This window comes from Mus pahari, chromosome 18 (genome assembly GCF_900095145.1).
Source record: "Mus pahari chromosome 18, PAHARI_EIJ_v1.1, whole genome shotgun sequence".
Lineage (NCBI taxonomy): Eukaryota > Metazoa > Chordata > Mammalia > Rodentia > Muridae > Mus > Mus pahari.
This window is the reverse complement of record NC_034607.1, coordinates 33,357,379-33,373,791: the sequence shown is the minus strand read 5'-3', so window position 1 is coordinate 33,373,791 and position 16,413 is coordinate 33,357,379. Positions and strand designations below refer to the sequence as shown.

The 16,413-nt window shown below is 45.3% G+C and overlaps 1 protein-coding gene across 8 annotated transcripts in view; it reads left to right on the top strand.

Moving 5' to 3' along the window:
- Ptprm (protein tyrosine phosphatase receptor type M) overlaps positions 1-16,413 on the top strand; it is a 680,881-nt gene that overhangs the window by 596,587 nt on the left and 67,881 nt on the right. For all 8 annotated transcript variants that reach the window (XM_021218491.2, XM_029531514.1, XM_029531511.1 and 5 more), the window contains 2 exons: positions 227-303; positions 2,651-2,687. In XM_021218491.2, the coding sequence (XP_021074150.1) occupies positions 227-303; positions 2,651-2,687 (114 nt within the window). The remainder of the gene's footprint in view (positions 1-226; positions 304-2,650; positions 2,688-16,413) is intronic.

Below are 16,413 nucleotides of genomic sequence, written 5' to 3'. Positions count from 1 at the left end.
GCAGATTCCTGCATGAGGAGGATCCCTGAGTGCTGCACAGAAGTTTTGAGACTGAGGGAAGCCTCAGGGGTTACCTTTATTAATGGCTATTTCTCTCTCTCTCTCTCTCTCTCTCTCTCTCTCTCTCTCTCTCTCTCTCTCTCTCTCTCCCCCGTCCCTCCCTCCTTTTTTCCCTCCCTCTCCCTCCCTCTTCTTCCCTCCCTCTCTCTCTTTCTCTGTCTTGCAGATGATCATTCTCGGGTACGGCTCCAGATGCTGGAAGGGGACAACAATTCAGACTATATCAACGGCAATTACATCGATGTACGTATCTTAAAAACAGTCAACACAACCAGACATTCTGACACATACTGTACGTGAGCTATGCTTTGCAGCTGGTAGATGTGTGCCAGTGACCATCCACAGCAAGTGTCGCTACTCTCCCACACTCCACAGAATGCAGTCACTGCTGTCTCAAGTCAACCCATTTGGGGATAAACATCTTATTTCTTCCCTACACCCCCTTCGCCTACCCACACAATGTGGACTAAGAAAATGTTTTTCTGTTTTTGTCAACAGCTTAAAAAATGTTTGCATATTAATGGGACAAAACCCTCTAATTGCTAATGCGGTGATTTGCAGGCTCCCATCACCGCCATGCTTTTAAGTTGCCTTCAAAGTCACCCACAGCTGTGCACCAGGACTCTCACGGCAAGCAAGACGTCTTTAAAAATGCAAGCTGTTTAATTATTGAAGACGGCTGCCTTGTTCATCCTGTGTCATGTTAACTTAATGTCTTACATTAAGATAAATTCTTTAAGAGACAGCCTGTTTTCAGCTGAAAGGATGAATGAAATCAGAAGCAGAAACTCGGGGTACTGCGGGGTGCCCTGCGAGGCTCAAGCCTCCTTGAATAGATTCATCTTCTGGGTCCTTCCCAGACACGTTCCATGCTGAGCCTTGGTTTCAGTCCATGAGCACTACCAGGTGCCCATCTTACCTGGGTGTGTGTTAGGTGTTCCTGATCCCCAAGTCCTCCCAAATCCAAACTTTCCCAATGCCTACGTAAGGACACACAACTGGACACCCCACAGCAACTTCATGTGACAGGCTGCAGACAAAGCTCAATTCGCAGCTTCATGTCACCAGTGAGAAGGGCTCCCCCTGCACCTTCAGCCATAACATACCGACATTGTTTCATGCAGTTAGACTGCTATACAGATTGCCTCTAGGCCAGCTGCACACTATACATGAAACACAAATGGCTTTTGTGCTTTGGATCCCATTCCCAGAGTGTCTCATTAGATCCCTTCTCATATCTATCATTAATCAAGAAAATTCCCCCACAGGCCAGCAGACAAGGCCAATCTTTTAGAGGTGTTTTTTTTTGTTTTGTTTTTTTTTCCAATTGAGATTCCACTTCTCGGATACATTTAGCTTCATATCAAGTTGACAAACCAGCCAGCACAGGATTTTAAGGGGATGTTTGGCTGATATGTGTCTCAGATGAGGACTGAAAAATGACTAAGGTGGTTAGTAACGTGGGCCATCCTGGGACAGCGTGGGCTAGCTCGGCTCATGAAATGTGTTCTTCCTGTCTCCTATACACCTTCTAAGGTATTAGACTTGCAGAAGAAGCAAGTTAAAGTTCTTTCCCTTGTGGGATTCACCATTAACAAACAAGTAACTAAAGAATTCTATGGAATAGTGGTCACAATTCTGTCTTTTGAGATGTGAGCCAAATCAGTTGTGTAAGATAATCACTGCCTTTCGTCTTCATCGCTGTTGACTGAAGAACAAAAATAATCCAGGGATATTTAAAGTGTCTGAGAAATCTGTATTTTTTCCTCCAATTTTTTTTCTGTCTTCCTGTTATCTTTGGAAACAGTATTTAGGATAATCTCTGAGGAAAGAAATGTATTAAGGTCCACGATGCTGCAGTATATTACTGGATGTAATTTTCTCTGAACTGACTTTTATCTTTCCCAGATAGTTCTTCAAGGGTACCTTTGCCTCTTTGGCCCCAGTTTAATCTTTCCTGCTTCCTACAGGGTCATGATTAACGGAGCAGGTCTTACATAATCTCTCATGAGCAGTGTTTGAGAATGGTTCTGGGTGTTACTATTGATGAAACTGTCTATGTTGATAGAACAGAACATGAGTTAAGTCCTTGGCACCTCGCCAGTAACATCACAAACGCAAACAAGATTCTAGGGCACGTTCCCAGCCATCCGCACCTTAATCCGAGGCCTGGCCGTTTCAGTTCAGAGAATCCATAGATTGATAGCATCTGCTGCTCATCCGTCATCTCATGGCCAGTGTAGAATGAAGTCGCTTTCACTTGCTGCACGCTGTCCAGGTTGTACTGGATGCACCTTTCACTTACGAAGACAAGCCCAATGGTCCTGAATCCAGAAATTGAGCTGTCAAATGACTAGTAACTAAGGCATTCAGTAACAGGGACCATCCCCAGATAGCATGAGCTAGCTCGGCTCATGAAATGTGTCCCTCCTGTCTCCTGGACACCTTCTAAAGTATTAGGCTTGCAGAATGAGTAAGTCGGTGTTCTTGGCATTTGGATACACAGTCATTTCCACAGACCCAGCACGTGACTTCTGTCCCACCCACTGACTTTGAATTTATCTAATTTTTTTTTCTCACTTCTCCTTAGGGCTATCATCGACCTAATCATTATATTGCAACCCAAGGTAAGTTCTTTTCATCTCTCTTACCTGTGTTTTGTTGCTCACTGAGTCTCAGTCACCTCAAACCTATTACACACGCCCTCATGAAAGTATTTTATGTGCAATGTGTTGTGTCCTTAACAACTGGCACCTGCGCCCTTGTTTTCCCGGCAGAAGGTTGGTGTTACAGTCGCTTATTTAGAACTACATATTGAAAGCATAAAGAAATGTATGTGCTCACTGACTCACCATTGAGTTAAATCCAAATGGTTTTGGAATTAGTCTAACATTTGCAGGAATATAGTCTATATTCCCCACGTGTGTCTGGAGAGAGACTGGAGAGGAGAGTGCCCTTTAATAAGTAGGTACTGATGACTGCCTATCCAGTGGTTGACTTTAGGGCACCGCTGGGAGGTGGCCCATGTGTATCTGAGTGGATACAATGTCCAGAAGTTGGCCAGAAGCATGAGTGAAGTGTTAACCAAGTTGGGAGCAGGTAGAGGCTGTTTTAATGAGGTGGCTCCGGATCAACAGGAAGACGTGCAAAGGATAAATGATCCAGGGATGGCAAGGATGTGTCCCTCAGTGTTTGCCAGACTTAAATCCCTCCTTACTCTGTGTCCCCCAGTGGCTGGCAGTGGCATAGTTAATGCTGGGGGAATAAATTCACTCAAAGCAATGAAACCTTACATCTACATTCATGCTCTTACAACCAATTTTATTCCCAAGATATTATAATATGGATTTTCACCAAGTCTCTAACACACAAGACATATCACGAAAGTCCACACGGAGTTGTCTCTCCCCTCATGCCTGCCCAGGCCCATCAGTATTGACTTTTTTTCCACCAATATTTTCCCACTTTGGCCTTAATGGTGGTGGGAGGATTTCTGAAGACAGAAAGGATCCAATTTAAACCAGACCTGTTGGTTTTAGTGTGTTACTCCTGCCCACCTATTAAATCCTTCTCTGTCCAAAAGGCAATTGATTGATGAGTCAGTATGAACGTTATCTGCTTCTAAATGATAGAGTCACACAGTAGTAACATGCCAGGCTCATGACTCAGCAAATCAGAGGACCATAGGTGGAAAACAGCCTCTGTGGCTGCCCACTTCCAGTGAGGATGGAAGGGATTTCAACCTCCAGGCTCCCAGCAAGGGAGAAGCTCACAACTGACCATATTTCACAACCACAGCGTGGACCCACGGAGTGGGCAGCAGGTGGGATGGAGTGTATCGAGGAACAACCACTCCTTCGCTGCGCTTGGGAGAGCTCGCTCCTCCTGGCTTGCTGATGGGCAGCCAAGGGCATCGCCACAAAATGGCTTTACTGTTGAGCTGCATTTTTAAAAGGAATCTTAGGAGAATCCTGCTTTAGCTTTTAGGAAAAGACAATGCGAGGAAGCTTCAAAATCTGCAAGTGGTTTTCTGTTATGGGGGGTGTGGTTTGTGAGAGCTGTCCTGCCCTGGCTTCTGCCTGAGACAGTCTCTCTCTCTCTCTCTCTCTCTCTCTCTCTCTCTCTCTCTCTCTCTCTCTCCTTCCCTCACTCTTGCTATCTCTCTCGTTCTCTCTCTCATTCTCCTTTTCATTGTTACATCTATATTTTTTTGTCTTTTTTTTTTTCCATTTTATGTGTTTCTGTTTTTAACTGACACATAATTGTGTCCACTTACGGGCGCAGCATGACACTTCAGTATCTATTTGCAATATGTGATGAGCAGGTCAGGATGATTGGTATATCTTAGACATTTTCTGTTTGTATTGGGAGCATTTTGAAGCCTTACTGGCTGGTCAGTGGTTGTTAATTAGCATCATAGTGTCATTTAGCGCATGGAAGCTATTCTCTCAGAGTTGACTTGGTGGCAGGGCACTTGCCTGGACATGCAGGCGTCTGAGTGCCATCCATATTCCAGAAGCCACCCTCCTGTGCAGCTGCACACTGTGCCTCCTCACTCAGAACAAGCCATTTCCAGAGTGCACTCAGGGTCTCCCCTTCTGAAAGGGAGCTTGGCCTTTTCAGGCCCGCGCTCCCTGCTCATCCTCCTAGTACACAGAGTTAAGTGAGCACAGGATCCAGCGCCTCCCTTCTAGTAATAAGGCTTCTCACTACACAACATCAAAAGCAAGTTTTCTATGATATAATCTCTTAATTAATGTCTCTTAATTAAAATGCCCTTAAGCACCAACATTTTTACCATTGTGAGTTTAAGAAGCTACTATTAAAATGAAGTCAAATTAATTTCAAGCTGAAAGGCCTTAGAGATCTAATCTTTCACGCTGTGGGCTATGGTCAGCTGGGGTCTGAGATTTTGTTGTTTTCTTCTGGGAGTTTCTTGCTAGCATGTTACACTTGTTCCCCAAAGTTTATGTCGGCTGACCTTCCCACAATTTTATTGTTTATATTACAAAAGACGCAATGATAAGAATGTAGATGAAGGGGTCCCAAGGTTGGTGTTGATTTCCTTAAAAAGAAGCTGCTTTGGAGACGCATGCCACAGTCACACTGTCTGGTTTCAAATCTTGTGCTGTCGTGGAAGTTATCGGAGCCTCCTGAATGGATCCAGGCGGAATGAGTGTTTGGTAACCAGCAGTCAGCAGGGTGGTTCTCTATGCAGCTGAGTACCCCATTCCTGTGCAGAGCCCATCAGTTTGTTGCCATGAGCACGGAGGTAGGGGCCAAGAGTGTCCACAGATTATAGAGGAGGAAGCCAAGCTAGGACACAGAAGGACAGGCCCTGAACCTGTACCTCACATGGTGAAGATTAAATTCTCCCATGTGAATGGCGCACATCTGTGAGCCATCGATGACTCTTAAGATAGAGCACAGCTTCATGGATAGGAAGGTGTGGCACCTGGAGACTAGAGACACCACATAAACATAAAATTACCTCCCCCTTCCCTGGCCTTGACAATGCGCTGGACCCACAGGGAGTTTGCTTCACGAGTCAATAAAGATGGACGCTCTTTAGTAATAGCTAGAGGCCTGAACTTCACTTTCTCCCGCTCAGAGAAACCCAAACTGGACATTTTTAAGAAGCCTTGGCACAATTCTTAGAGACTGCCTTAGGACACACAGCATCCAGACAGACAGTGTGACTTATGCCCCTTGACCTTCTCCCCATCTGCCTTGTCTCATAGGGTATGGTGCTGGCCCTCACGTTGGATGGTGGTGAGCCATGCCCACAGAGAGCACACACGCAGACCTAGAAAAGGAACCTGGGGTAGAAATGTGTGTGTCTGTCAGACCATACTGGGAACAGCCAGGCAGAAAGAGTCAACGCCTGCAGCCAGGAGGAAGCCTTCTGCAGGGCAGAAGTTATTTCAGAACCAAGGCATCAGAGGGAGTGACAGGGTTCATTAACTGATTCAGGAGATAGTACTAACCACACGGTCAGTGCCCCACGCCATGATGATGCTTAGGAGACACACAAGAAGCACAAGCACACAGAGGAATGAACCAGAAGCCATGCTTGGCCATGTGGTGAGTATTCAGCCGGGTAGAAAGAAGTCAGGCTGGTCCCACAGGGCCCCTGCCTGGGGAACGCATAACTGTCCCGTCTCCAGTGACACATCTGTCCCTTTCTTCAAGAAAGGGCTGCCCGGCTCCTATTCCACAGAACATGTTTCTTTAGATGTGTCTTCGGAACCAGTCTGTCTTGTGAAACCAATTTGACTTTGTACCTGGCTGAACATGCAACCCCATCCCCTCACCACGGTGTGTCCTATTGAATTGGTTTTGATGGTCATCCTCTGACCATAGTTTGAAAAGGAGAAACCTGGAGGGGTTTTTTGTTTGTTTGTTTGTTTGTTTTGGCTTTAGAGATTTGTATCTGGGGGCAAACGTCACTGTGAATATGACAGAAATCAGAGTGAAGGTTTCTGAGGGGTCAGACATTACAGAGCCTCACCGTGCAGCATAGGAAAGGGCTCCAGTGACACGTCTGGGGTAGCACGTCTGGTGTTTCGTTCACATGCCCTCTGTGTGACAAAGATGAAGTGGCTCATAGATTCCCAGCCCAGAGCCCAGCCCAGGCCCCAGGAACCAACGCTAAGCTGTGAGGAGCACACCCCGCTCTCCGAGGCAACCCCCCTTGAGGTGTAGAGTTGTCAAGGCTCCAGCCCCCATTCCACACACTCTAAAGAAACATTAGTTCCCACATCCTGGCCTTCAAATGGAGATGACCACTTGAAACTGTTTCCCAGTGGAACTGAAAGGGCTGCTTTATTTCATCAAAACCTCAGCCTTCAGCACACAGCTTTTGTTTCTCAAGACTGGCCACAGCGTGCCCTGGCCCCATCAAGCCCCAACCCCAGCATGCCCTGGCTCTGGCTCCAGCGAGTTCTGACCCCAGCGAGCCCGGCCCCAGCATACCCCTGACCCCAGCTAGCCTCGCCCTCACCTCTCACTTCTCTTGTTTTTCTGACTGAGTGGCTTCTGCATCCTGAGCTGCTTGCAGGTCTGGTTATGTGTCCATTCGTTATAGCCTATTTGAGACTTGTCTTAACAACACTCCCTAGTGAAATGGAGCACTCTTCAGCTTCCAACATTAACAAGGCCGAGGATTTAAGAAAGAAACTTTTGTGTGATTTCTGCACAAACAGAAATCACCAGACTAGGGGTTCCAGCCACACCTGAGAGAGTACTGCCCCGGGCACTCCTTCGTGGCTTTCTTAGAATGAACAGTCTTGGTGACGATTTATCCAGAAAATTCCTCTTAACGACCTAATATTCTGTCCAAAGTCATTGGCCTAATTGACCAACGGTCTGAGTCATTGGCATCTCTTGGGCCTGTGTTCCTAACAAACCTGCACTAAGAGCCTTCAAGGACACATGCAAGCTGAAACAGAAAGCCTTAAACAGGGGGATGGGGGTCCCAGGTGCCTGTGTGCTTATGTGCTTACAGAACACAAGTGGAATCCTAAATAATGGAGCTTAATTCATACAGAATAATGTAAAGGCAGGTAATAATCAGGCCTAAATGCTCTTTATTTGGTTTTAATTTTTAATTTTCCTTTCAGTTTATTTTGATATGTTTCTGGAATATAGTGTTTCAGTCTACATATTCATTGAAGAGTAATCATACCGGGGTAATTAGTCTGTCCATCATCTCAGATGTGTATCATTCTTTTGTGGGAAGGATGGTAAAGATCTTATCCTATAGCTAATTGAAACTTACAGCCCTTGCTCCCTACTACATGGCTCATAGTGGCCAAGATGTAGAGCCAGTGTGTCCATCAATGAATGGATGGATGTTTTAAAATATCATATATATATATATATATATATATATATATATATATATGTTTTTAAATATCATATATATATGATGTATTATATAAATATGATACATACATATTTATTTAAAATATTATATATGTATAATATGATATAAATATGATACATATTTATTTTAAACTATATAATATATGTTTATATATTATATGGAGTCAGCCAGACATAAAGAGATGAACATAACATGATCTCTCTTACTCACTCAATCTGAAACCATCAAACCAAAGACTTCTTAAATCCTTAGGAGGAATTCAGATGCATACCTCATTTAAAGTTAAAGAGACAAAAAGTACAAAGTTTTAGACTTGGAAAAAAATTTAAGTCCCTCAGTCTATCCTCATTGATTTTTAGGAATTCTTAGTAGAAAAAAGTTGGAACCTGAGAAAGAAATGTGTCTAAGTGACCTGTGTCCCTACACATGGGCCTGAATCATGTATGCAGAAGTCACTGCCAACAGTGTGGAGTAGTGTTGGTAACTCAGAAGGCTGTGTGCAGTTCTCAGCTGAGAAGAAAACCAATACGAGAATTAAACGCATAGATACTTAAGGTCACCTCTTTCTCCTTTTTCAGGCTCAGTTCTTTGAAAAGAAAGAGTTTTGACCTATTGTCCATGCACGTTCCACAGTGCTGGCTTTCCTTTAAAAGGCCAGGACGTCCAAAGCTTAGGAATCAACTCTGTACCTCCACCCAAGACTGGGCTCAGCACACAGTCACAGAGTCACCATGTGACCTCAGCATGGCAGCATGAGCTTATCTTCAGACAGTAAACTGCACGAGAGCTACTTTGAGGATCTTTCGCACTGTCCAATACTTCCTGAGACAGTTTATCTGCCCCATTTGAGGGTAAAAAAAAAAAAAAAAAAAAAAAAAAAAAAAAAAAAAGAATGTCAATTCAGTTTATTCTGTCTTTTGGCTTCACTGTTGGAAATTTCCTGACGCTAGACTCTCCACTGCCGCTGAACGTTTGAGAGTTACCTGCCCTCAACTGTGTCTAGGGAGCCAATTTATCTCTATTTTATTCATTTATTAGATTTATTCTCTCTTTTTTTTTTGTTAAATAAAAGAGGATCCCACTTGTGTACCAGGGCAAGCTTAATTAAAGAAGATGGAGACTAATGAAAGCTTCTATTCCTTTAGCCCTGAAGCAAGCGAAGGCAGGTCTCTCCCTCACCTGTTCTCGTGACAGAAGGCAGGTGGATCACCGCCCACTCCAGACTCTTCCTTTCCTCTCTTTGATTGCCTTCTCTCTACCCTGCTCCACACAGGCTGCACAAGAGTACCACAGCGGGGAGGGGGGGGGGCTCTTGGGTTGAGGACATCTGTGACATTCCTCCCTTCTGTGGCTTAAGCACTTTATCCCTATGCCTTTTCTCAGCTCCTCCAGCACAGAGCATGAAACCTATGCCCGCCCAGGACCAGGGACCAAAAGTCCCAGCAAACACAATGAGTGACCCAACCTCGTAGACTGGTGGTCTCTGGGCTTCTGATTCTTGCTTTCCTGTTACAGTTGTTCATCAGGGGCCTAATCTATACATGCTCCACTCAGATCTGCCTTGTCAGCTTTTACCAAGCCGCCTTCACCACTGGAGCCTTTGCGTTCCCAGTCACAGGGGTACCACAGCCAGCCGAAAGGCTTTCATCAGCTGCTGTGGAGGCACAATTCTGGAACAATGTTGAGTTCAGTCCACAGAGAGCAAATCCAAATAACAATCCATGTAGACAGGGTCCCCAGAAACACTCCCTGAGATATGGCAGTGCCGAGCTATGTGAGCAGTTCTCTGCCATTGATTTCACCCAGAACCATTCTTTGCCTGTACCATCAGATCTTTGGAAGCTGACCCTTCAGTATGTAGGCATGCTTCATATCAGTAACACGTCCAAGACACTCTCCACTCCGGGAAGTCTTAAAGGAGAGTGGTCACTGTAGAGTTAGAGTGTGGTGTGCGTGCGGCTTGCAACCCAGCTCTGCCAGTAGCCTCTCAATCAACATTAGCTATGACACTACTCATCAGGAACACACCTCTCCCAGTGACTTTGTCCCACGCATAGTGACCACTCACAGTGTACTCACAGAGCATCATGAAAGCAGTGTGTTCTGCACCTGTCATGGCTTCCTTCCAGAAGGATGTACCAAGAGTTGCCTGTGTCTCACCCACATCCCAGACTCCCTTCAGAGCACAGAGATTGTCATCACTCTAAACATTAGGACAAAGGTAAATTCAGGTTAAATAGAAAATTAACTCCATCACAAACTGGAAGCAGCATCAATTTCACCTTAGGGGGGGAAAAAAACAATGTTTGAAACCTTGCTTGTACCCACACTCTCATATAAAAACACATACATACAGGAAGCACAAACAAACAAAATTGAAGACATCCTCTGTGACCCCCCCCACAAAAAAAACATGATACTATTTTATTTTCTTGTATAAAGTTCTGGGGGGTTGAGTGGGCAAAGGAAATTGGTGTTCAGAAACTCAATTTATTCCTAAAATCTTCTTCATCTTTTTGTTTTGTTTTGCTTTTACTGGTACTTAAGATATAGTTAATGATATGATGAAAATGCAGGAACTTTATTCTACTAAAGATAAGTTGAAGAAAAATCAAAATCATAAAAGTATTTGAAACAAGAGAGAAGGAAGAAATTACAACAGTGGCTAATTGTCAAAGGATCAACTTATTGGAACTAATGTTAGGCATCTATAGTTTTTAAAATGGGAAAGACCATGGCCGTCAGTTGAGTATATCTTTATTAAGAGAAATATGGGGCTGGAGATATGGCTCAGTGGTTGAGTGCTAGCCTTGCAAATCCCCAAAACTCACACACAAAGGCAGTGGTAGAGGCATGAGCCTACAGTCCCAGCAGTGGTAACGTGGGAGGCAGACAGGGGCCGTCCCTAGCAGCCTCTGAGCTAGTGAGCCGCACCTACATGGTAAAGCTCCAGGCCAGTGAGAGAGCTTGTATCAAACAAAAGATAGAAGGTGCCAAGGGACACTTGAGGATGTCCTCTGTCTTCTACATACATCATGTTCACAAGTAACCAGAAACCCCCACAAAAATGTATGTTCACACGCACATACCAAAAAAACATAATACATGCTATATAATTTTCAGACTTTTGTATTTTAAAGTATTTCCTTGTTACTTGGGGGTCCCTAATTATTTTTTAATTGAAAAAATAAAGAGAGTAAAAACTGAGTTATTAACCTAAATGAGAGTTGCATCCAAAATTATGGACAGAAGTTTCTGAGGATATGTATGTGTGTATGTGTCTATGTTTGTGGCTTATATAAATTTATAGCATACTCCTAATTAAATCCAACTTAGCCTTTCACTGTTGAATTTTAAATCAGAGTATCATATGTTTGTGTTATACCCACAAACAAATAATCCTTGAAATTAGTAAGAGAAAAACCTACATCTTTTCATTTGTATTTCAGCCTTAAAGGAGAGGTGTAGGTGATGTGGGGTAGAGGCACGTGGCTGAAAGACACAGTAGGAAGGAAATGTGGGCTGGCTCCAGGTCTGGAAGTAACACACAGCAAGTCCCTGTAGAAGTACAGCTATGCACCTGCCAGTCAGAGTGAGTGCCAACCCCGCAGTAAGAACAGCCCCTGTGGGGAAAGCAGGGATTGTCCATGGCATGGAAACCACAGGACTCTCAGAAGTGAAAACACTGTCTAACCACATGAAGTCACACCTTCTGATACCCCTTCTAAAAAAAGGCATACTTTATTATACCTTTGACGCCAAGCTCCTTCTCTTTTAGACTCAACAACTAAAACTGGGGAACAGTCCCTAACCCCATAGAATTCTAGACGTGAAGGGGGTTTGCTTCCATGCTGCGCTTAGAAATCAGTATTTTGTCATACTACCATGTCCACTTCAAAATCAGCTAAAATAAAATACTCACCAGTTTTCCCCCCATCGTAGAATAACTGCATCTGTCTCTCTCTCATTAGTAGGCTCTCCTTGTTTCTTGTAAATAGTCATTTTCCCGAGACAAGTCTTCGTGTTTGGGACATAAGCAGATCATGCCCCAGGTATCCAGCCACCTCGGTTCTGACGCTTCCTTTCTGCAGCCGAAACCAAAGACTATTCAAAAGATTCTGCACTTTGCCATAAGTAGCCTCGGGGGAGAGCAAATGACTCCATCAAATAAGTGATGTTGGAGATAATTAATGTGGAAGCCAGCTGTGCTCCCTGCCAAAGTTATCACACCCGATCATGAGGCAGGATGGCACCTTCTACCTTGTACGACTGGCTTCTGCCAAAAAGGAAAAGCCACTAAATCTGGAATCGTGAGTCTGAGTGTTATGGCAGTATCATACTGAAAAAAAAAAAAAAGAAAAAAGAAAAATCACATAAGGTCTTGTAATAAAACCATTCTCCGAAGCCACTGAAGGGATGTCTAATTCCCTGACTGTTGAGTAACTGACTTTATAATGCCTACTCTAGTTTATCGCCAACAGCGATGGTACCAATCACAGATCAGAAATTTAGAGCCATTTTATTTCTGTACGTAGCAGGAGCTTTCACAATTAATGCATGAATCCCAGGCATGACTCTTGGCACTGCCATACTGTGCCTCACGTGGCTTCTTGTTCTGATAGAATGAGCCTGTGGCCAGAAAACACCCACCCCAAAGCCTAGGCTGGGCTGCTCTCAGCCAAGTACCCCGGATTTTCAGTTGGTGTGTCATCTTGGGGTCCCTCCCCTTCCCTCTGTCTATGCACCACCACCTCTGTGACCCTCTAATCTACACCATCGCTGATTGATCCCAGCACTTCAATAGTCAAGCACACACGGGGCTCCTGATATGGGACTGTCCCAAGCTAGAGCTTTCCACCCATTTGAAGGGTCTTAGCATATCATAGTATATTTCTAATTCTATCCCTCTCTGTTTTGATAAGTGACACCTCTTCTTTAGTTTGTTTATTTTTAATTATTTGTTAGAGAGAGAGAGAGAGAGAGAGAGAGAGAGAGAGAGAGAGAGAGAGAGAGAGAGAGAGTGTCTTTGTGACTTTGTGATGCCTTTTCCTGACAGGCAAACTTCTGGCCAACTCTCCTAACTCCCTTCCCCCATCTCTTCCTCAGTGATGGGCACCACTACATTCAGCCTTAACTCGGGGTCGGGTCGTCAGGCTTAAGCGACAAGCACTTTCACACACTGAGCCAACCCTTCCCCTTCACTGAATCAATGTGGCACGTGGCGCTTTCATTGCAAGTCACTCTCTGTGTTCCGTAGTTCCCTGCATCCTGAGAGCCACTTTCTTCTTTATACTCTAGACACTGGCATGCCTCTGAGATTTTCAAGAGGCTCAGGTGAGCCTTGGATGTAGCCCCATTTTTTTTCCCTCTCTGCTCACTGTGCCAATTGCTCCCATCCTCCGCCTTCTATGGTGGCTGATAGCGGCTCACAGTGAAGGCTGAGCCACATCTGGAAGAAGCGCCACAGTGCAGTCTCCACCTAAACCTACTAAGGCCATAGATCACATTCTCTCTCATTCACCTTTTCTTCCTCACACAGGCATGGGATCTGACAGGACAGCGGGCCTCCTGCATGAGTCTTTAATGCCTGCCCTCCCCTCACAATCACACAAATCTTCTAAAAAGTTCATCTCTTTCTCCAAGAGGACCCCCTGCGTGCCCCCTTCCTCTCTCAGAGGGTAACAAGTCACAACCTTGGAATGCTCCACCTTGACCAGAACCCACAACCCCAGCCTTCACCCTCAGTCTTCACTAGAGCCATGGGTATCCCATGGGTATCCCATGGGCTCAGTGAAGTCTCCAGCAGCCATATGTCCCTGTTTAGGCACCAGGTGATGTTCCCTCATCCCACTGCACCCTCCACCGATCCATTGATTTGTTCTGGTCTCCAGAAAGCCTTCTTGCATCCTCAAAAGAAGGTGTGAAGACATTTTGTGGATTTCTTTCAGAGTTTTCAGTTTATAACTAAAACTAAGGGCATGCAGGACAGCTCTTGGGGTAACATTTGACTTTAAACCTGGTGACCTGAGTTCAGTCCCCAGGATACACATGATGGAAGGAGAAAACCAACTTTCATAAACTGTCTTCTGACCTCCATATGTGAGCTGTGATGTGTACACACACACACACACACACACACACACACACACACAAATAAAAGGTCATTTAAAACATAAACATCTTCTTAAGCATATGAGTCTATCAATTATAGGCAGGCAATATTATATATCCCACCCACATAAAATAAAGATCTATGTAACTAAAATTGGCATTTTATGATAGGTATTAAATGTATCTTAACTTTCTTACACAGATCAAAGCAAACCAAATCTCTAAGTCTGAAAGGAAATGCATGAAACCCTGTCCCTGGATTTAATGCGAGAAAATGAGGTGTACTGTAAGACATTCTGGTTCCATTTAAATGATTGCAGCATCTTACCTCCAGGAGTGCTGAACACAGGGTATCCTACAGTGAACCAAAACACTGAGTCTGACCTCACAGCAAGGCCTCTGAGCAGGCAGGCCATCCTGTCCTTCTGGGGTCAATAATCCAGCTGTGTCTCTTTCACTCCTGTAGTTCTTACTTCTGGGAAGTGCCCTACAACCACACTGAGATGTGCAGAGGTCTTATTTAGTGCAAGAAAGGCAATTATGCACGCAGGCTTCTCAGAGAGGTGGCTTTCTGCAGAGTCCACATATACATTAAACACCAGGGAGTTAATACCGGGAAAGCAAAGCCGTTCATCCTGCCTTTGGAAGGTCCCTGTCTCCGGGGCTCTGCGTGTCTCAGTTGGAAGTTGTCCTGGAAAATGGGCCAGCTGTGGAAGGGCATGTGCTCAGGACTGTGTCTACCTTAAACAAAGACTGGCCTCTGGAAAGTGGGGGGAGGTACTTGCTCGTCCTTGCCTCTCTAGTGTCCCCTGCAGGATCCCAGACATACCTAGCTTCCATCGCCAGGCTGAGGCTGGGCTGGTGTTGCAGGAACCATTTGACAGACCAGTCACAGAGGGAGCTTCCAAAGAGACTGTACTGTCCCCATGAAGGACACTAAGCGCTGTGTCAGTGAAGGGCTCAGAACAGTGGCCCAGGGAAGAAGAAGTGACTTCGAGCCTAGTCCGTTGGAACGGGTGTGAACTGTTGAATGACACACAGGGTAGGGTCTCCAAAGAGGCTTGGGGGGGGGGGGAAACAGGTTTGGAATTGCGCTCTTTATCAACTGCGAAACAGCAAGCAGGGTCAGGTTTGCTAGGGTTCGGGTTCGTGGCATATGGGGTAGGGCTGCGGGTGGGGCGAAGGGACACACAGAGGACTGGGAGGGTGCATAAGGCACTATGACATTTTAGGTGCCATGAGAGGTGTCCGGTAGGGGGACACTGAAGGGAGGCAGCCCGGAAGACTTTGCTCTGGGAAAATTCCAGGTGGCTCCGAAGAGCTGAGGGCTGGCAGAGAAATGCATTGGCTGTGCTCATGGAGGCAAATGTGATTCTGTCTCAGCAGGAGGCCAACAAACGGGTTAAAGGAGAAACCGACCTGATGTAAAACCACTTTTCAAAGGGCTTTTCCATGGGCCACACGGGTTTCGCTGCTGGCTTCCTCTTGTGGCTCTAGGGTATACGCCTGTCTTCCTGATACTTGCTCTGTGGTTCTCTTGGAGGCCCTGGGAGGGAATAGTCAGTTAAGCTCCAGCCTCCTCCTCCATCTTGTACTTGACGGGCTGAACCAGGAGGCTAGTGAGGGTGAGCAGAGGCCAGCTGCTGGGAGACCCTGCTTATCCTGAGAAGGAAAGAAGGAAGGGAAGGGAAGGGAAGACATTCTCTCTCAACTCCGTGGCTCACTGGCTGTGTGGCCCAGCACCTTACCATGCTCCTCAGGCCTGTCTGTGATCCTAGGGCAAGAACAGAGACAGCAGGACTGACTTCATAGGATGGCTAATTGTAAATCTAATGAGGTGGGACCCTTAAAGTACCTCAAGCAGCCGGGCAGTGGTGGCGCATGCCTTTAATCCCAGCACTTGAGAGGCAGAGACAGGCAGATTTCTGAGTTGGAGGCCAGCCTGGTCTACAGAGTGAGTTCCAGGACAGCCAGGGCTACACAGAGAAACCCTGTCTCAGGGGAGAAAAAAAAAAAAAGTACTTCAAACAGCAGCTCGGAAGTAAAAACCCCCTCAAAAGATGTTAAATTGTATTCTATGTATGATGTGGCAGCATTGATATTTACACCTTACTTTTTTTTTCAAGTTTTATTAGGAATTTACTTCATTTACATTTCAAATGTTATCCCCAAAGTCCCCTATACCCTCCCCCCCCCATGATAACCTACTCACCCACTCCCTTCTTGGCCCTGGTTTTTCCCTGTACTGGGGCATATAAACTTTGCAAGACCAAGGGGCCTCTCTTCCCAATGATGGGAAGACAATCTTCTAGACAACCTTCTACTACATATGCAGCTAGAGACACGAGCTCTGG